A 22,051-nucleotide genomic window follows, 5' to 3' on the forward strand; every position below is an offset into this window, starting at 1 on the left:
CACTCTGCTGAACGCTACTGTTCCCATATTAAACATATCTGCAGAGTCACTTTCTCTTCAGCCACCCCCTGTACAGACTTACGTGGAGGGGAGGGATGGCAGGAGCACAGGAGTGGGAGTCTGGCATCTGGCTCTATTACTTATTGTGTAGCTGTGGGCCAGACGCTTAGCTCCTCCAGGCCACAATTGCTGAGTCAGTAAAATAAAGGTGCCTGTCTTTACAATCTGTCACTATTATTCACGGTAATTCTCTGGTTGCACTAAGCTGTGTGTTTCCTAGTCCCTCAACTCTTGGCAAACATATATATGTTTATATGTTTATATATGTGTGTGTATATATGTTTATATATGTGTATATATATGTGTGTGTGTATATATATAGTCTTACAGAGCATGCAATTCCCCTTGAACACCAGCACTTCATCCCATGTGCCCCGTCCTTGCAGTGGGTTAAGGGCTGAGAGCCAGGGAAGGAACAACTGCTCTTTCAGAGGTCAGCGCAAAGAGAGGAGAAGCCAGAGGACTCAGACACCAGGAATTCTATTTACATTTACAGCAGCAGAGGCCACGTAGAAATATTAATAGCTTTGGGCTTCAGTTCCCAAATTACAAAACAAAACAAAACAAAAATGTCATTTGGTTGGAACAGAAATTTCAACTCAGATTTTTCTGAAACTCTTTATTTATATATACTTCTTTATTAGTTAAAAAAAATATTCTGGAATTTTTGTTCTTTTCTTTTTCCTGGGAGGTGGAAAGAAAACAACCTTTTTATATTTATATTAATATGAAAAATCACTGGAAAAGTCATGAAATTTCCTCATGATGACTGTATATGGCTAACAGTAAAAATACCAAGTGTACACATATTTGTAGCATGAATCATCTCTTAAAATGCCCCATGGCTTTTCCTTTAAATAATGAAAAGTAATTAGCATTCAGCATCACTAGGTTGCTAGCAGCTGTTGCAACCTGATCATTATTTCTGTTAGATCTTTGGGATGTAGTATCTTTGCTCTACAATTCAGACTACATGCTGTCTTTAGCTAACTCAACACCTGAATGAAAAACTTCTCATGAGCCCTCTTCCTAATTATAAAAATTAAAGATATCCTCTCTGTATTAGGAGCTTTAGAATAACCATATTTTTAATAAGTGCCCCTATAGATTTTGAATTCACAATGTATTTCAAATTTGGCTTATTTTTCTCAATGCAGGGTATGTCTGATCTGAAGTCAGGATGAACCCATAGTACAGTTACTAATGTGGCCTTGGATAATTCTGCCTGGCTGGCAGTTTCGGGACTGGTTGAATCCTGACTCTATTTTCAGAGGAAACTGGGCTTTGTCCCCTTGGCAAAAAGGGGTCACTGGCAAGGTGCTTGGGCCAGAGGAGGGGCCAAGGTGTTGATGGCAACTGTGGTGGGCAGCACAGCTGCCAGGAGTCTTGGTGATGGGAGGAAGAGTAATTCTTAGCCAGTGATATTCTTTGGACATCTTACTCAATATCGGGGGACTCTAATCTATAATGAGCACTCAGGAATATAAGGCTTTGGGAAGCGCCTACTATCAACCTCCTTCCCATGAAGTCAGCCTTTGTAGATGGAAGGAATGGTGAGTGACTTGGGGTGGAGTGTGAGTGGGGTGGGGTAGGGAGTAGCACCTCTAGTGGCAGAAACCACAGATGTTCATCCTAACTTTGAGGAAGATGGTTGTCATTCACTCAGGTTTGAGATGTGCAGGTTTGGGGGCAGAGCTGAATTTCTCATGGTCATAGAGGAGACAAAGATGAACTGTACCCAGAGGCAGATGATCAATATGGGACAGGCCAGGCCACGGGTGGCTTTGGTCCACAGCTCAAGTAATTGCTCTGTTTGACAAGGGGGCAGATCTTTATTCTTGCTGGATACACAATCAGCTCAGTTGTGGAGGTAGGAGATGTGGGAGAAATTATATGGATTCTAGTCTAGAATAGCTTCCATTATCTCCCTCACTTTTTCTTGGCTGAGTATGAAATAGAAGATGCTTTGTGTTTTAGGCTTTCGTTAACATGTGTACTAAGCACCACTATGGAACTAGCTTAGAGGGCAGTGTGAGCAAGTGTCACCTGGCCAGGACCACCTTCTGCTTCCAAGTTCCAGTGCCTGGCAGCACTCAGCCTCTCTCTCACCTCAGGAGTTCAGTCTGTGCTATGTTGGCCACTTCCACACAACATACACTGTGGTTAGAAAAACTACAGGTGACTGGCCTCATATCATGGAGAACATCTTTCAAATTCTTTATGAGGTTCCAGGGTTGAAAAGCCACAGAAGGCTTTCATGGGAAGCACCTTAGGCACTGGACCTTGGCCCAGCCATGTAATGAGAAGGTCAGCGTGACTGGGAGGGAGTGAACAAGGGGCAATGGAAAGACATGAGGCCAGAGGTGTAATGGGGAGGCCAGGCCCTGGAGGGCCTGTGAGTCATGGTATGGACTGTGGTTTTTATTCTGAATGAGATGGGGTCTGTTGGAGGATTTGGGCTGAGGTTTGACATGAATGGACTTGTGTTTGTAAAGAATCATCTTAGCAGATGTGAGAGAGTAAAGGAAGGGGCAAAGCTGGAAGCAAAGATGCCAGATAGGAGGCTTTTGCAATGGCTCAAGCAAAAGATGATGGTGGCCTGAGCCCGGGTGGTGGTGGAGGAGATAATGAGAAGCAGATAGGTTGTGGAGACAGATATTTTAAAGGTAGAGCAGACAGGATTTGTGGAGGAATTGGCAAAGAATGTGAGGGAAATAGAGGAGGCAAGAAAAACACCAAGGGTTTCTGTCTGGTCACCTAGATGACTGGAAGGATCAGGCTTGAGGGGGAGTTCATAAAGTCAGTTTCAGACATGCTAACTATCAAACTGAGATTCAGGAAGCCATGGGTTCTAGTTTCAGTCTGGGCTCTGTTGCTCCAACTTTTTGGGTACAAGTATCCTCAACAACTGATGTGAAATGCACCTTGCATTGTGCACATTCTATGACCTATGAAGCAACATTGGGAGCTGACTGAAAAGCTTTAACATTTGTCTGCATTTACTACTAGCTATAACTGGATGTGGGACAGCTGAGTAACAGAACAGAAATTGTTCACAGTGGTCGAGCAGGGTCAGGACGGGATGTGGGCGTCACCAAAGAGCATAGACTATCCCTACCCCAACTTCCTCCTTCCAAGCTAACCTCAGCTTCTGAGCTCGTAGAGTCATGTCAGTGGAGGGATTCTGTCTTGACTGATGTGTTCCCTTAGGTTTAAATCTAAGTGAGAGGTGCCTAAAATGAGACCAATATGTGCTTACCTTTACCACACTGATTTAAATCAGAGAACTGGTCATCCATGTGTATTTGAGTAGCTGCTGGGTGCAAGGCCTTGTGACCACCTCTGAATTTGATTAGTGTCTGACTTCTTTCAAAAACATTGCAAAATTGCAATTGTCCTTATTTTAAAGACCTTTGAAGGTTGCAACTAAATCATTCTTTGCTAAAGAAACATACTTTTGGAAAGCCTCTCAAAATGCAGTTGAGTGAATACTTGTAGCATTTGATGACGTTGAAGTGATACTTTTAAGTTAAATAGTTCTTTAGAAATCTGATGATGGTATTTTGGATACTGGCTGTATTCAATATTTGAAGCAAAAATCCAGGTGTTTCCCCCCCCCCCCCCCCCCCCCTGAACAGACCTGTGGCAAATACACCTTCAGTTTCTGCCATAATATCACTTATCCAGTGACTGTGACTTCGATTTCAAAGGGTTCCGCTGAATCTCACTATAGAACTGTAGGGTAATATTGGTGCTTTGCCCAGAATCCTCCTGTTCTCACCCTTTTGGTTTTGGCACCTTCCTGTCCAACAACACTTGCACCAGCCACCCTCAGGTTCCTTGAGTCTGCCTTGCCTGCAGGCACAGAGAGCCAGTGGGAGTGTCTGGGAATGTTCCATCAGTCCCTCCTGCAGCTCTTAGCTAATGGCAACAGCTTCAGTAGTATAGAAAAGCCCAGTGCTGTTGCCTCAGTATAGGACAACTCTGAGTGGTAACTTACATTCCAGAGCCCCACTGATTGGGTTAAGAGGAGATTTTGCCTGATGTCATACCCTTGCTTGGATTTCTCCTCTTCCCTTTCCTGTTTCTGCCACTCTCTTACTGGTCTCTCCTGAGGGCATGTTTTCAATCATGAATTTGCACACACTAATCTTCATCTCAGGGTCTGCTTCTGGGGAAACTAATTTTTAAAAAAACTTTATCCCTGTGTTTCCCAAACTGAGCACCGAAGTGCCCCAGGGCTACAGAGAACTCCCAGGGGGCACTGTGAGCTATTTTCAATTTTCTAAAAAACAAAACCCTAAACACCCTTAGTGCTCCTCAACATCCATCAGATACAGCAGGAACAACTGAAGGCAGTTTGTGATTTCAGTGTCAGGTCATAGGTCATCCTGCCTTCCTTTAGCTGATGGCATATCTTTCAGAAGCTGAGTTTTCAGTGGTTGCTATGATAAAAAAACAAGTGCTCTATTAAAGTCAGGGGAAGAGAAAACAAGGATGGTGAAGTCCAAACTGATTCCCAGGCTTGAGAAGTTGTTTTGTGTCCACTAGTGCACACACTTACATTAATAAATAAGTGTGGCTATGAAAATAATCTTTTGATATAATATATTATTTTTTTCAAATGGATACCAATTTGTTATGGCATAAATTCTTACCAAGTTGGGCCTACCTAAATTTTGGAACATTTTGCTCTTTCTTTTGATCTTAGGGTACTATGAAATGTTACTGAGTAAGAGTGGTGGCATAAACCAAATAAGTTTGGGGGGCCTCTCCTCCACACTGATAAAGATGGTTTAAATGTGTTTTGAATTAAAATGGGTGAAGTGTTCAAGTACCAAATGACAGTCCCCAGTGCAAATAAACTAAGTGCTTTGTGTGTTCTTTATACTCCTCATAGCCTTGTATTTTTAGGAATTGTCACACTGGGGTTTTAAACGTGAACATGTTCTCTTGTTTTCTTATTTCAGAGAGTGGGTTAATCGAGCCCCATCTATTCATTTTCTGAGAGTGTTAATCTGTCTGAGGCTACTAATGAGGGATCCATGTTATCAGGTTGGTTGGAAAAATATATGTATATATATTTTACTTGTTATAAAGTCATAATAAAAGACTGGTGGGCTTTTTTTTGAAGTAGTCCATGTTTACTTTTTGTTTTCTCTCTCACAACTCAATAGCTTCCATATATGGGGAATGTCTCATCTACTATTTAAAAGGATTTGAGAGGAGCGCTTTAATGGGGACAAAAAATTTGTATATTTCTGTTGTATTACTTATGGGGTTAAGTGGATTGAACTTTTTGATCTATGTTTTCTTTGCTGCCTGGCATTTTAAAACATTTACCGTTCAAGGAGGTATACGCTTGGCCACAGCTTCAAACATGTTCAAGGCCAAGCAGCTCCCTAGGTCTAAGTCAGCAGTGATGAGTGGTGGCCTGCTCATGTGGCTGAGAAGCAGCCAGTGGAGCTTTATTAGCTGCTCCAGGGTCAATCCCTTCCCAACCTCTAGAGTCAAATTTGAGTTAGAGGTGAGCAAGGAGCCTCCCACTTTCCCCACAGGAGGGCACTGAGGTCAAGAATCTTTTCCTGGTTGGGCGTGGTGGTTCACACATGAACCACCATGCCTGGCCTCTGATTTTAGTGCCTCTCAAACTTTAATGTGCATGGGAATCACCTGGACATCTTGTACATGCAGAATCTGATTCAGTAGGTATAAACAAGATTCTTCATTTCTAACAAGTTTCCCAGGGATGCTATTGCTACTAGTTCATGGCCCATACTTTGAGTAGCAAAGACATAGTGCTTTAGCTGTGAGGCTCTAAAGAAAAGCTTACTTAACACTTTTTTTTTTTTTAACCAAAAAAGTATCTCCTTTTATGCCCTGTCCTCATAAGCTACTAGGAAGCTCACACCTTTGATTTTGAACTCGATGTTATTGATGAATTATTATTTGAGTCAGCATATGTTTCCTTTAAGTGCCAAGTTTGGAAAAGTAACCATCCTCTGTTTTACAGGGAAGCCCAATGCCATCCCGGTGGGAGCTATCTTATTTTCTCTTTGTTGTTTGAAATATTTGGGTTATCCTGTAACTCTACCTTCCTCATATTTCAGAAGTAACCATATTTTCCATACTCGGCATTTGAGAAAGTATTTTGGTACCAACCAGCCACAGAGCCTACTCTGATTGGACTCTTCTGGGATTCATGGGCACTACACATCTTTCCATTAGAAGAATAGTCCTCTTCCTCATACTGTGTTCTAAACTGGCCTTGTGCTATTGTAATTTAGTTAACCACAGCCCTTTGGATATGTGAGCCAGGGCATCCTTGAAATGACTTTCTGTCCTTGTTGCTCACAGTTTTCTGGGTAGGTAACCATCCTTATTTTCCTGTGACCAACCATACAGAACTGTGTGTTCCACGCATTTCTGAGCTGCTTTTTGCAATTTTGTTTGGGTCATGTATAAATGAGCATGGGTCATACGTTTCCTTTCGCCTGGATCAGTCTTATGTGCTCACTGTTCCCACTTAATTATTCATAGCACCCTCTTTTATTCCCCAATGTGTCTCAGTTTAGATGAAAACATTCTATGTATAATATTAATAAAGTTTTCCAGGAGGAAGGTCCGGTTAATCTGACTTGAACTAGCAAATATTTGTCCTAGAGATGTTCTGTTTGTTCAGAAAAACTGTTGATAAGAGTGTCTTATTCTGCTAATCTCCCATCTAAAGTTCTGCCTTTCTTAGTCTCGTTCTGGGTAGATTGAACAGGGTTGATTGTACTGCCCTCTGAAGGAAAAAATTCAGAGACGACTTTGTTTATGAGATTTTGTGACCAAGACACATATTAAACGAATATTGTCCTGCTGGCCAGCCTTTCCATAGAAGGGAATTATCTCCGAGTCTGTCTTCCCTGGCACTCTTTCCGTACAGAAGACCACGTGCTCAGGCAGTTGTTCAACATCTTGAGGTGCCAAGAATTGTTGGCTGAAGTCACAAAGCTATGCTGGGGTTTACTATGACTTGTGACTTACGCCAGTGACTGTCGGCATGACTTTTTCTTGGGTATCTGTTCCTTTCCTCTCTTGTTTGGTCAGTACTACAGGGTCCATAGCGGCTCTTCCAAACCATCTTCACTTTTCTCACCCAAACCCTCTCCTACCCCATGATTCTCATCAAATTATGTCATCCTTTGTTTTACAGGGAAGCCCAAGGCCATCCCAGTGGGAACTATCTCATTTTCTCTTTGTTGTTTGAAATATTTGGGTTATCCTGCAACTCTACTTCCCTCATATTTCAGAAGTAATATTCCTCCTCCTGGCCAAGGCTTACTCTTCTACCTGCTCTCGCTCTGTTTTTCCTTACCATAAAAATGTCCTTCTCTTGACCCAGCTATTCCTTCAAGTCCTTCTCCTACTTTCATACTCTATTTCTTGAAAGGTCAGGCTATGTCTCTTGAATCCAGTTCCTTTCCACCAGGACTGATGTATTGCATAACTTGCACATTGAATTCTATGTACGAGGTTCTCTCTGGAAGCCATTTGAATAGACCACACTGGGCCATGCTGCAGTCCTCATTCCTTGACTTAGAGGTTGCAAACTGGTAGCTTGTAGATTGGATCTTTCCTGCCAGTACAGAGTTTCCACTATATGTTTAGTGAATGTTCCAACCAGGAAAGACTGGAAGGAATGACAGAGAAGCTATTTTGAAGATATAATTGTTTAGAGTTTTTCAGAATTAAAGGAAGACACGTATTGAGATTTCAGTTGCAGCTGGAGTCCCAGGCAGGATAAAGATAAGCGTTCACCTGGATTCATTATAGTGAAGCTATAGTACATCGCTTATCAAAGATAAAGAGAAAACCTTAAAAGTTCCCGAACTGCAATTATGTTAGAAACAATAATAAAAAATAGTTGGATTGAGTAGTCTTCTCTCAGTGCTTACATTCCCCAACCTGTTTATAGCAGCAGGTACACTTTACCACGTTTTCTCTTTGCCTGTACTGATCCTGAGAACCTCTAGCTTTTATTCAGCATTTTTGGAGTATTATTTACACGTTCCTCTTCTTCACCTTGTCTTCCTAAATAACCTTCCCCAAAGTTTTTTTTCTTTATTGTCTTCTCCCATATCTTCCAAGCTCTTGGCTTCAACTATCTTTTTGTTGTTGTTGTTTGTTCACAAGTTCATATCTTCAGCCTCAAACTTTCCCCGTTAAGTCCCAAGTTTCCAGAGACATGTTAGACAACCACCTCGATGACACAGTAGCACAGTGGTTCTCAAAATGTGGCCCGTGTACTGTTTACAGGTCTCTGAAACCCTTTCAGGGGTTCCACAAGATGGAATCTATCTTCAACATGATGCTAAATTATTCCAAATGATGTTATTTGTCTTTTCACTCTCTGTCTTACGTGTGTGCAGTGGAATTTTCCCTAAGCTACACAACATCTCGTGACATCATGGCCCTGGGAGCTGATGGAACATGTGTACTTGTATATTCTTGTGTTTTAAAAATTTCTCACTTTTAATTTCTAATGCAATAAATATAAACAGATACATTCTAACCCATATAAACCAAAGCTCTTTGAGGTTCTCAGTAATTTTTAAGAGCGTAAAGGGGTTTGAGACAAAAACTTTGAGAACAACAATTGTAGCATATTATACTCAATAACTTTATAATGGAGCTCTTCAATTCTTCCCCCCATCCTTGAACTTTTGGAATCAATTCCTCATTCTTTTAATGGCACCATATTTTGTCAGACTCAGCATAGAAAACTTTAGAAGTATCTCTTATATTTCCTTTTTTCTCATCCTCCTACAAATCGAGTATACCAAGCCTTTTAGAAGAGTGTTTACGGTTCCAAACCTAGAAAGATAAGTAAAGGCCAGTCCACAGAGGGGCATTAAAATCATAACCAAAGAATAAACTTTATGGAGCCACTAATGAGTTTTGAACAGAGGAGTAAATGGTCATGTCAGTAATTCAGTATTTAAGGTTATGCAGTGTGTTCAGCATTCATTGATTTAGTTGCCACATAGGCTGAGGATGAGAGCACCTAAATGGAAATGACAGTTTTGGCTGTAATAAAAATATATTGGCATAATGTGCTCCATTTTTAAAAACATCCTTTCTACCAGTATTATATTATTGGCTCTATTTTTGTTTTTTAAAAAGGAACAATTCAGGAGGTAAGCTTAGCAAGGACATCGTTCGCAGTTTACAGATTGAACTGAAGTTCAGATTAACCAGGGGACTTTCTCCAGATCAGTAGACTGAGAAATACACAAACCAGTTTTATGACCCTCTGGCCTGTGACAGGGGAGAGATGCTGAGGGCTAAACAGGCACACAGGGCGCGTTGCTGTAATCTAAGCTTGCAGTCATATTTGCTTTTCAAGTCAGTAACTAGAACTGTTAAGCCCATGTGTATACATACCTTGTAGTCATGGTTTTCTTTAGTTTACACTCTTGGGTTAGTACAGTCCTGTTGGTATAAGGAAAGGAAATGCAAGGAAGACCAGGGTCTGTGAGCAATCTCCTGGCCTTGCTCCACTTTCCATAGGAGCATGGAGGGAAAGTGTTCACTTCATAAATGAAGGTTAAATTCTTGAATACATAACATAACGACAAAATTCTCTAAGAGGGAGTAAGCGTCTTTCTCATTCCTCTACTTTACAGCAGCACTTCTCAAACTTTATTCCGCAGGAGTAATACGTGTCCTGGGAAATGAAGCGTGCTCTGGTTAGGGATGTTTAGAAAAAGCTGCACACTAGTTCTTCTTTTAGAGACTTATAGTGCACAGCAGCTCCAAAGAGTCCTGAGATAGAGAATTTGTTAAATGTTTTGCCTAATTATTTCCCAAACTGATTGAACCATAAAACTCTCTTTTTCTTGCTTTTTTCTCTTTTTCTTCTTCTTCTTCTTTTTTTTTTTTTTTTTGGTAGAATGCCTAATTCCATCCACTGCACAAAATAAAATGACTGTTTCCAGCACATGGTTTGGGAAACATTGACTTAGTCCCATATCATCAAAATTATTGAATAAATTTCTTATCATGGCAAACATTTAAAAATAACATTACCATGACCATTTAAACATCATATTCTTCCTTGGTGTCTTCCACTCCCAAGCTTCAAATGAATCTCCTTCATGTGAACAACTCCCAGATTTTGATCTTTTGCCCCCACTTCACTTTCTGTGGCCTGTTGTATTTTTTTTCACCTGGGCCTCCTATCAGTCCTGCAGCACGTCCAAAATAGAGTGCTCTCCTCTATCCCAGTCTATTCCTTTCTCTTTCCCTGTGTTAGTTACTTATGACGTTGTTCCCAGCCACTCCCACTCAAGTAGACTGATGTCTTCAACTTTGCTTCTTTTCTTCCAATCTTTCTTCATGTTCGATTGATCACATCGCTTCAAATACTACCCCTTTCTCTCCATTCTTATTCCTGTTGTCACTGACCCCAACTGAGCTCCCAGTTTATAGCCTCCCCATCTCTAGTTCATTTTATGACTAGAAGGAAGGAAGTCCCCACAGCTAATTCTGGCCAGTCCCTTGCTCACACATTTTCACTGGGTATCATAGTCTGCCTGAAAACGTTCAGATTCAGGCACACATCTACGTCCTCCCACATTGGGAATCCACCCTAATTTTCTAACATTTTTTCCCAATAATGCCCTCCATGGAGATATGGAGCTGCTTCTCTCAGAGTTACAGCATGTCTTGATGTTTTGTCTGCACAATTTCTATTCACCTTTGAGCCTCCTGTTCTCTTTGCTGGAATCTCCTTTATTTTCACCTGTTCCCGATCTTTACTCAGCAAATCCATCCATCCTTCCAGTCCCCATTTGGAGACCACCAACCACCCACATGAGGTGTCTCAGTCCTCTCAGCAGGAAGGAGGTGTCTCTATTCTGACCCCTTATAACACTGCGTGTATAATTTACTTTTAACACTTACCTCATTCTGTCTTAAGTTCCAGTTGTTTGTATACCCACCTTATGCTTGCTTACAGCTCAGCAAAGGGCACCCCTGCCATCTACATATTTGTGTCTCCTTCAGAGCCTAACTCAGGGATTTTACATAGGTGGAATGAAAAAAAATGTTTGTTGAATAAATATAACTGGTTTTAAATGTTATTTTAATTTTTATGTGTATGAAACCTCCTACCACAAATAGAGATCATATGAACAATATTCTCGTGCTCTTTAATTATAGCTCTTCTAGAGTGAATAGCATTGATGAGGCTTCAAATTAATAGGTAGTCACAGAATTTTTTTTTTTTTTTTTGAGACGGAGCCTATATCTGTCATCCAGGCTGGAGTGCAGTGGTGCGATCTCGACTCACTGCAACCTCCGCCTCCCGGGTTCACTCCATTCTCCTGCCGAGTAGCTGCGACTACAGGCGCCTGCCACCACGCCCGGCTAATTTTTTGTGTTTTTGGTAGAGACGGGGTTTCACAGGGTTAGCCAGGAGGGTCTCGATCTCCTGATCTCATGATCCGCCCGCCTCGGCCTCCCAAAGTGCTGGGATTACAGGCGTGAGCCACTGCGCCCGGCCCACGGCACTATTTTTATTTAAGTTCTAAATGTTCTTTTAAAATTTAATTTAGCTGTAAGTATGTTTAGTATTTCCAAGTTCACTTTACACAGACTATGAAAACCTTGACCCAGGAGGCCTTGAGAGAAAAAGGCCCCTGTGGCTTTTCGCTCTGCCCAAACGCTGGCTTCGTGGCAGAAGTAGACTGTTCTCCCCCACGCTCGTGTACTCGTCCCTGTGCACTTCCCAGAACTGAAATTATGGCTCTTGTTTATGTTTCAAATAACTTCCTTGTGTGCATGTTGTGTAAGAAGAGAGATGTCAATACAGATGTAATGAAGCAGGTTAAAGCCACCTGAGAATATTTGTCTAGAGATAAATGACAATGTGGCTAACCTGAGAGCACTTACTCTTAGTAGATCTCCAGGCTAGTCCATTTCACAATTTAAAGTCCTGTATCAGGAGACGTTGTCAAACATTATCTCTACATTTCTTTAGAGCATGGGTCTAATAAGATCATTCATCTAATAATTTTGGGAAGCTCTTTCTCTCCTAGAGCAGTGCTTCTCAAACTGTACTGTCCGTGCGTATGCACCGGAGATCTCGTTGAAACTGAGTGTGCAAGCAGGTCTGGGGTGGGTGCAGGATTCTGCATTTCTGTTCAGCTCCCAGGTGCTGCGGGTGCTGCCGGTTCATGGACCACACTAGGCAGAGACCTAGCGGAGGGTTCTTGGAGTTTGGTGATGCTGTTCTCATCCAGGTTCGTCAGTTATGCAAAATGGTTTTCTTTCTGTGTCTTGGTTTACCTCATCTGTAACATGAGAATATTGAATGAAATGGTGTCTAATGGCTCTTCTCAACTCAAACATTTTAGGATGACACAGGAGGAGGTAAGAAGAATGAGGGGGCAGGCTGCGGTTCTGAGCACAGATTCATTCTCTTAATCTCAACCCAACTTTCATATTTATTAATAGCTTATTTTAAAGGTAGTATGAATGACATACCATACGTTTTCCATATTTATATTAGAATGTAGACCTTCACAAAATAATTTTAAATATGACAACTTAGTAAATAAATTGCAAGTAAAATATACTTCCTCCTCTACCCTCATCATTTACATGTGTTTTGTTGCTTTTATGTTATTAGGAAATCCTCCATGGCTTGGGTGGGATTGAAAACCTGGCTCAGGTAAGATTCCTGTTGTGGTGGCTGGTCTCGCCTTCTCAGTTTGTGCCTGCTCTGAGCAAGAGTTAAAAGGGTGTGTGACTTTCCTGTGTTATGCTGTCCGCCCCAGAGAGGGACAGGTGGGGTTAAGTGTGAGTGTGAGGCATGATACTCACAGAGCAGGGAGGAACCCACGACATTTTGTTCTGGCTGATTGGGCTCACTTTGCTCAGCCTGTTGAAATGAGAAGGTGCTATAAAGGGTCACATGTCTTTAGCTAGTAATAATAAGAAATAGGCAGCCGGGTGCAGTGGCTCACGCCTGTAATCCTAGCATTTTGGGAGGCTGAGATGGGTGGATCACCTGAGATCAGGAGTTTGAGACCACCCTGGCCAACATGGTGAAACCCCGTCTCTACTAAAAATATAAAAGTTAGCCAGGCACGGTGGCGGGTGCCTATAATCCCAGCTACTCAGGAGGCTGAGGCAGGAGAAATGCTTGAACCTGGGGGGGCGGAGGTTGCAGTGAGCTGAGGTTGCACCATTGCACTCCAGCCTGGGCAAAAGAATGAAACTCCGTCTAACAACAACAACAAAAGGGGCGATGGCTGGAAGGCTCAAGCCCTTAGCATTGTATATACCATATGGTAGGAGGAAAAGAAGTATGTGTATATATATGTATATATATTTGAGACGGTGTCTTACTGTGTTGCCTAGGCTGATCTCAAAATGCTGGGCCCAAGCAATCCTCCTGCTTCAGCCTCCTGAGTAGCTGGGATTACAGGTGTGTGCCGCTGGGCCTGGCAAGATAATAACCTGATTATGAAGATGTTCAAAACTTTTTCACACAAGAAAACGATTACTGTGCTCAATAAAATACTAACAAATAGATGACAAAGAAAGGAAGGATCTTGACCTTATTTATTTTTCTGCTTTGCTACCTACTGAGGGAGGGTAAGCAAGTGAATATATATACTGAGCAACTCAGAGGCTTGCATTTATTAATACAATAAAACAAAATTTCTTTCTTTCTTTTTTTTTTGAGACAGGGTCTCACTCTGTCACCCAGGCTGGAGTGCAGTGGTGCGATGTCGGCTCACTGCAACCTCTGCCTCCTGGGTTCAAGTGATTCTCGTGCCTCAGCCTCCCAAGTAGCTGAGATTACAGGCATGCGCCACCATGCCCGAATCATTTTTTTTTTTTTTGTATTTTTAGTAGAGACAGGGTTACACCATGTTGGCCAGGTTGGAATAACACAAAATTTCTGATCGTGTTTTTGAGTTGGAACAGGCTAGTCTCCTAAAACCTGTATAATGTTTACAGAGAGAATGATTTTCATGATAAACATGTGGCCCTGCAAACTCATTCTGAATAATTAATGGAAGATTACGTTTGTGGCAATTTAACATTAAATCTACTTTATTTTATTATATTCTTAGAAAATTGATTCTTTTTTTTTTCAAGAACCTTTTTAAATTGACTAGAGGTTTACCTCATTTAATAACATAATATTTCATAAGATTATATTACAAAGCATCTTCTTATCCATTTTAACTTCTTTTATAATATTAGAAATTACCTGTTTCCCTGAGCCTGTTTCTTATTATAATCAATTATCCACAGTGAGAATTATCAGACTACTCAGTGCTCATTTTATTCTGATTATTGCTAACTGCATGAATGCTGGTTAGACATATATTCAGAGACTATAAAATGTAATGTCAATCAAATAAAAAATTCTCCTAAAAAGATACATTGAAGAATAAACATTCTATATACTATATATTATGTATCTTATATGTATCTCGTATTTGGATACTAAATTACACCACAAACTTACCTAGTGAAGAGTCATTTTGAGACTTTCGAGAGTTTATAGAGTCTTGAGATGGTCTTTCCCTCAACTTCATGGCATGCAAGAGAAGTCAAAGAATCTAGAAACTCAGCCACCTTTTGCCCTTGAGTGGTAACAGTCCCAGAAGGAGCATGAGTATTATTTGATGAATCTGTTGTGCCACCTACAGTTTATTTTGAGAACTGCAGCATTTTGTTCCTTGCTTCCTTGCGTGCTTTTGGTGCCCTCCTGACTGGCTTGTTGGTTTGGTCCTTCATGCAGTACATGGAGATTGTAGCCAGCGAGTACCTCGGCTATGGAGAAGAGCAGCACACTGTGGACAAGCTGGTCAACATGACATGTAAGTGTTGTTGTGGGGACACAGCCAGTTTTGTGGACTTGCTAGAAAAGCAGTATGGTGTTTGCAGTAGGAAACAAGGATACTTTAAATATTTATTAATGTTTCCACACACAGCTCAGGTGCTGAGCATCCTGGCCAATTGTTTATTTGATGGCAATATACAGCCAAAAGGAAGATGTTTAGATTACAACCCTCACCTTGAAAAGCACAATTTATGTAATGCAGGAGAGGCTTCCATAAAAGCAAATTTTGGTAAAACATATTTTTGCCTCTTTTTATTTCTGTTAAAATGTCAGAGACTATCCAGTTTTTTTTTTTTCTATAAAATTGGGTTAATCATGATACCTACCTCATAGAATCTGAAGCATCCAGAGCTTGAAAAAGAAAAATAACAACAACAAACCTTATCTGATGCTGTGAATGTGAAAACGTTGGGCTGTGAGTGTGAGGTATTCCTTAGTCACTCAATCTTCTCCCGTTGGAGGCTCTTCCCCGCCCTGCTGTCCTGCACTCCAGCTTTGATGAGCCACAGATGTCCTGCCGTGTGGGAGGCCAGTCCGCTGTCTTTGTGTGAATCGACTGGCTCTCCGTATCCTCCTGTGGGGCAGCACAGTGGTTCTCAGATCCGGGCAGAGAAGAGTTTATGGCAAGCCCTGGGCACCAGGAATTCTCTTTGAGGATGACTGTTTTCCTCAGCTGAGGAAACTAGCAGGTTCCTCTCATTTGCTGGCCTTCCCTCTCTTCTTTATAAGTTGAAATCTTTGCAGAGAGGACCTTTGAAGAACAGGCCTCACTTGGAACTGGTAATGTTAAGAAACGTGTTCAAATTTAAGTGGAAAGAGAGGTTTGCCTTTTTTGGTATTTTTAGATTTCATTATTATAATAACATTACAAAATAAATAACAGTGGAGCTTGAGGAATAATTCTTGGGGTAAAAAAGTAGCCATGCTGCTCCTGCATCTGTTGTTCCTTTCGTGCTGTCTGTATTCCCTTTGCCCTTTCTCTGCCTACCCATTATACTGCAGATCTGTGCTCCCGGGAGTACTCCCCATTTAATCTCCAGATGCCTCTTTGCGCTCTTTCTTTCCTTTATAGATATCTTTCAAAAACTTGCTGCAGTCAAAGATCAAAGAGAATGGGTCACCACAAGTGGAGCCCACAAGGTGAGTGGCCCCCGAAAGAGTTAATGGTTCAGCTCCCTATGGCAGTCGTTCACATTTGGGAAGTTCAGGGCCTTTGCAGTTAAGTCATGTGTAATTAGAATCCAGAAACCTGGCAGCCTGGCCTAAAATTGTGAATCTTTGTCAACCCTTTTATATTCTTTGCCAGCGTTCCGAGTTAATAGAGATATAATAAATACACGTTTTCTGGAACTCCTTTCCTTTTTTTCTATGCCACGTAATACCAACTAGGTTTATTGCTTAAATATTACTTGAAAATCCCTGGCTATGTATAAACTCACCCTAGGTGTGCGTTTATAAATAAGTCAACAAAAATAAAATTGTGCATAGGTATACATATAAATTCCATATGGCATGTGGGGCTATAGTAGTTTGAACCACATGTGATTGCCACTGTAGGTCAAAACAGACTATATTTATAGCAAAACTGTTTAGATTGTAACCATGTGGAGCCAAGTTTCAGTAACCTGTTGAGTTTCATATCCCAGGAAGCCACTTTCTAGTGTATATGGGAGTAAGATTGCCTAAAATGTGTTAACACGTGCTGCTCATGGTCTAGAGGATGATTCTAGGTGATACACAGGTCAACGTTTTTTGTTTCCATAGCCATCTATTTCACAGATATTATTGCTTACAATTGGAAAATTGTTTTGAGCTAACATTAAAGGTGTTAATTGAATATGGCAAAAATTGTGAAAGTAATATGTAATGGATTGAAATTTGGGAAATATTAGAAGACAGAGATAAAAGAGAGAAGAAAAAGAGGAAGGGATCAGATGAACAAAGATAATGGTAACTTTATTAAGATAAAATGAAATCATAAAGGCAAAAAATCCATATACTGGAAACATAAAAATTATCTTTGCAGTCATTGCACAGGTTGCAGCTCTGACCTGGGACATTTTGGGAGGCACTTTTCAGGGGCACTCTGCATTCTGAAAATGTAGAGAATTTTCCAAGTAAGAAAACTTGCCTTAACAAGAATTCAGGGAAAGCCACTGACAAAATACAGACTTCCAGCTAAGTCATATTATTTAGGATGATGCTTGGAAGCATTGATGGTGCACCTTCAACATCAATTAGAAATCTGAGAGGCAAATGGAATGCTCGATAGTATTCATATCTTCTTTAGTTTGGCAAAAGAATGAAATTTTCAATATTTTGTTGAAAAATAGTTTCATAATTTGGAAAGTGACTAGCACAGTGCCTAGCTCAAAGTGAGTTCTCAATGGCTGATTACTACCACTGTTGTAATTTATGTCATTAATTGTCCCGGTTCTCCCCAGGGTGGGATCAGAAGGGGCAGAGAATACTTGGGCACATGGAAATACAGGGAAGTATGAGAACCAGGCTGGTCATGTGGCTTGATGCCTTTTAGGCTTCCTGTCCTGGGCAAGGAATGGCTACAAGAGGTTACTCTCAAGCGTTCCAAAGTAAGGAGAGATGGACTCCTGCCATCTGTAAAGAACTGGATATTTTGAATGTTTAATAAAACTCTTTTTAAGAATAAACTTTTATATTGACTGCAAAAAATAAAAAAGAAACTGCATAAGGCTTGAGAGGCCGTAATATTTTTTCACTATTCTATGGTTAAAGCCATAATAAAACAAACAACTTGATTATATTGACAAAAAGTGTTTATAAAGATATATTTAATGCCATGAAAAAATTTCGGTAGATGACATTAAGAAAAAAACATAAGAGAGAGCAGCTTTAACATTATATATACAGTTTGTGCTTAATTGTATATGCACATACATTATAAACTACTAAGCAAACAAAAGAAAAGAAAACAAAACAAAAAGGTTAAGCCTGTATGATCTTGAGAGGGAAACATTTTGCCATTCAAGTGGCTGGTAATGGAAAATAAATTAATGTTAATGTTGGAAAAAGAAGCTTGTAGTACTTATATAATTAAACTTTATTTTACTTCATTTTTCAGACATTAGTAAATTTACTTGGTGCCCGAGATACTAATGTTCTATTGGGTTCCCTTCTGGCTCTGGCTAGTTTAGCAGAAAGGTAAGTAATGTATTCTGCTATACTTTCCAGTTCTGCTACTATAGCAATTTAGGTGGGAAGGATGCAAAATAATCAGTTACTTTGTCAACTACTTAATAACATTTCTTGATACATAAGTGTGAAATAACATGTTGAAGAGAATCCTGGATAGAAAGCATTATTTAAAAATTTAAACTGGAAAGGCAAATCATAGTTTAAAATTTTCTTTTTATTTCCTGACTGGAAATGTTTACTTAGTCTTTTATCTAACCCTCAGTTACTTCTAATTTCAAAATCACCATAATCTTTCTTTGGCAGCTGAATCTTTTTGACCTTCTTAATTCATTCTTACCTGAGAATTTTAACATACAGAACATTTTCAAACATGCGTGGGCTTTGAAAAATTTTCAAGAAGATCTTTCTCCTTATAAATGTCATGATTATTTTAAATGTTTTTAAGACAATAAGTGGACCATTGCTTTTCTGTGAATAACATATGATTCCTTTTGTTTTCTGATCTCTTCTCCCAAGATAATATTGGAGCGAATATAAATATAATAGGAATATAGTGAATTTATATGGTTAGCCTTTGTGTCCCCACCCAAATCTCATCTTGTATTGTAATCCCTATAATCCCCATAATTCCCTCATGTCAAGGGAGAGACCAGGTGGAGGTAATTGAATCATGGGGCCATTTCCTCCATGCTGTTCTTGTGATAGTGAGTGAGTTCTCACAAGATCTGATGGTTTTATGAAGGGCTCTTCCCCCTTCGCTCGGCACTTATCCTTCCTGCTGCCTTGTGAGGAAGGTGCCTTGCTTACTCTTTATCTTCCACCATGACTGTTTATGTTCCCTGAGGACTCCCCAGCCATGCTGAACTGTGAGTCAATTAAACCTCTTTCCTTTATAAATCACCCAGTCTCGGGCAGTTCTTTATACTAGTATGAAAAAGGACTAATACATGGAGGTAGCAAAATATGCTTTTAGTAATTGCTAATATTTTTCAATTTACAGTCCAGAATGTAGGGAGAAGATAAGTGAACTCAACATTGTAGAGAATCTGTTGACGATTTTACATGAATACGACTTGCTTTCTAAAAGGTAGGATTGCTAACAGGAGAAAGAGACAATGCAGTGCCTTTATTTGACAGAAACACTTGTTGTTATTTTTATTACGTCGTGTTATTTACATTGTAACTGAATATAATGAGTCAGCTTAGCATTTATTTTCTGTTTAAGTTTATATAAAGAGAATACAGCAAAGAAGTATATCCATTTATCTTTAGTCTTGCATTACTTCTAGATCTGGGCATAGAAGCTGATGAAATAAATTTTTGTGATACCATCTTTAATGTTTTGTTTATTGCATTTATTTATATCCTGCCTTTTTAGGGAAAGAAACTCTGAGGTGGGTCTATTTTTAGTAATTTCAAATTGTGTATTACAATAAATGATTAGATTGCTAAGATCCATTTGCATTAAGGCAAGTAAAATATGATAGCAACTGACTTGTTTTGTGATCACCTGCTCTAATAACTCAAAATAAAATCTAGAGTAAAATGGATTCATTTTTACTTGAACTGAATATTGTTCTAATAACTATCCAGATAGTTATTAGATTGTGCTTAAACAGAGTTGCAATCTACATCATTTGATATTTAGTTGAGTGATTTTCTAAAGAGGCAAAAGAGATAAAAAGAAATCTCAAGCAATGAAGCCCTGACACTTAACTCATAGTAAATCCTTTTGTATTCTTCTTCAAAACTCTCGTAAAAGAGCATTAAATCTAGATAATACTTACAGACTTGGTTATCTGAACAAACCAGGTTCCAAGCTTGGTACCAGGTGTTGAAAACCAAAGATGAATAAGTTATAAATATGTAACGTAGGAGAGGTCAGACAGCGCTATAACTGGTACAGTAGACAGATGCACAGGGGACTCTGGGAGCACGGAGCAGAGACCCCAATTAGAATGTGGAGTCATGCAAAGTTTCCTGGAGGAAAGAGGAGATATCTGGCCAGAGAGAGAGAGAGACAAAGTAAAAACAGAATGTGCTTGGACATGGAGGCATGAAATTGGGTGTGTTAGAGGAATGTGATGGTTGGGCACAGTAGGAGCACAAGAACGAAAGTGCCAGAGAACTAGAGCAGATAGTTAATGATAAACTTAAAATGTAGCTAACTTTGATTAGTGTTCTATTTATGCCAAGACCTGCTCTAAGCACCTTGCATATTAACTCATGTGATCTGCACACTAACCCTATTTTTCCCATATTTTATAGATAAGGCAACAAGACGCCTTTATCCAGGTCATGCTGGTCTCTGATAAATAACAATGTGAATTTTATCATGAACATTATGGGGACTCGTGGAAAAATTTTAAGCATGATCAAATTTGTTTTTTTAAAGATCACTTTGATAGCAGTGTATGTGGGAGTGAGGTGGGGGGTGTTTGTTTATATCCACATATTGAGATCCACTTACAACAAGGAGAGGATGTTTGGTGTAGAAAGTTTGTGAAGGTAAAGAATACTATTTATCAAGGAACATTGATTATTAATGTCAGAGCACAAAATTCGGGAGGGAGAGGAGCCATAGATAATCAGTTCAGGGGAAAGGAATGAGAAACCAGTATGGGAATGAGAATATTGGAAAGGTAGATGAAAGAAGGGTTTATATCTTGAGCATGACCAAGGATTACAAGGAGGGGAGGAGCAGGGGGGTTAGCTAGCTGCCTGATGTTCAAGAGCATCCCAGAAGTTACCCAGGAAATAGAAAACACTAAGAGCTCTTGACTGACTGTGGAGGAGTGTGAGAAGAGGAATATGTGTCTTGATGCCTCCCAGTCTTGTGGCTTGGAAAACTGAAAATATTGTGGTGCCATGAGTCAAGGTCGGGGATATAAGGTGAAGAATAGACCTGGGGAGGAGGCTAATGACTTTGAGTTTAGGGGTAGTGTGGTGAGTACTTGTGGATCATCCATGTGGCTAAAACTTCTGGAGGTTAGGAGCAATGCCTGGGCTGAGATCATGATGGCAAGGTAGAAAGAGTGTTTGAAATCATGGGAGTGGATGACACTATCCAGGATGAGAGTGTTTAAGTATGAGACTAGAGGACTGAGGATGAATCTATAAAACATTTATCATCATAATTTTTCATGGCACAGCTGAACCTTGTGTCTTTACCATCAATTTAATGCACTTTACACTGAGTATATGGTAACTGAGTGCTTTGCCCTTAACTCCCCTGCATTGTAGTGTTTTTGACATTTTCTATCAATGTCTTATTTTGCAATTACACAGTAAGTTTCTGAAGACTAGAATAAGGCTTTTAATTTTGTTTTTTTTTTTTGTCTTTAGCACAATGCAGATCTCATTGTTTGTCGTTGATACTTATTTGCTGGTCAGTAGTTTTTGTTTTTGAAATAGAGTCTCGCTCTGTCACCCAGGCTGGAGTGCAGTCGCAAGTGACCTTGGTGCACTGCAACCTCTGCCTCCTGGGTTCGAGCAATTCTCCTGCCTCAGCCTCCTAAGTGGCTGTGATTACAGGCACACACCACCACGCCCTGCCAATGCTGGTCAGTAGGTTTTTAACCAGACCAATGATGATGCAACGAGCCTATAATTTAGAACAGTGATCTGCAAACTATGACCTACAGGCTAAGTTTATTCCACTGCTTATTTTTGTAAATAAAGATTTATTGTAACATAGGGATGCTAATTTATTTTTATATGTTGTCTATGGCTGCTTTCATGCTATCAGCATAGATGAGTTCTTGTGACAGAGATTGTACGGTTAGTAAAGCTAAAAGTGTTTGATTTTGATCGGGCTCCTAACAGAAAATGCACGTTGACCCATGACTTACAAAATGTTAGGGTTATATTTAATGCACTGATGATAGCTTTAGTCTTAAT

The 22,051-nt window shown here is 40.1% G+C and overlaps 1 protein-coding gene across 10 annotated transcripts in view; it reads left to right on the plus strand.

The window, feature by feature from the left end:
- NEK10 (NIMA related kinase 10) overlaps nucleotides 1-22,051 on the plus strand; it is a 271,626-nt gene that overhangs the window by 44,947 nt on the left and 204,628 nt on the right. For all 10 annotated transcript variants that reach the window (XM_065539836.2, XM_065539837.2, XM_065539838.2 and 7 more), the window contains 6 exons: nucleotides 5,031-5,115; nucleotides 12,743-12,784; nucleotides 14,876-14,954; nucleotides 16,050-16,117; nucleotides 18,078-18,157; nucleotides 19,152-19,238. In XM_065539836.2, the coding sequence (XP_065395908.1) occupies nucleotides 5,031-5,115; nucleotides 12,743-12,784; nucleotides 14,876-14,954; nucleotides 16,050-16,117; nucleotides 18,078-18,157; nucleotides 19,152-19,238 (441 nt within the window). The remainder of the gene's footprint in view (nucleotides 1-5,030; nucleotides 5,116-12,742; nucleotides 12,785-14,875; nucleotides 14,955-16,049; nucleotides 16,118-18,077; nucleotides 18,158-19,151; nucleotides 19,239-22,051) is intronic.

This window comes from Macaca fascicularis, chromosome 2 (assembly GCF_037993035.2).
Source record: "Macaca fascicularis isolate 582-1 chromosome 2, T2T-MFA8v1.1".
In the NCBI taxonomy this organism is placed as follows: domain Eukaryota; kingdom Metazoa; phylum Chordata; class Mammalia; order Primates; family Cercopithecidae; genus Macaca; species Macaca fascicularis.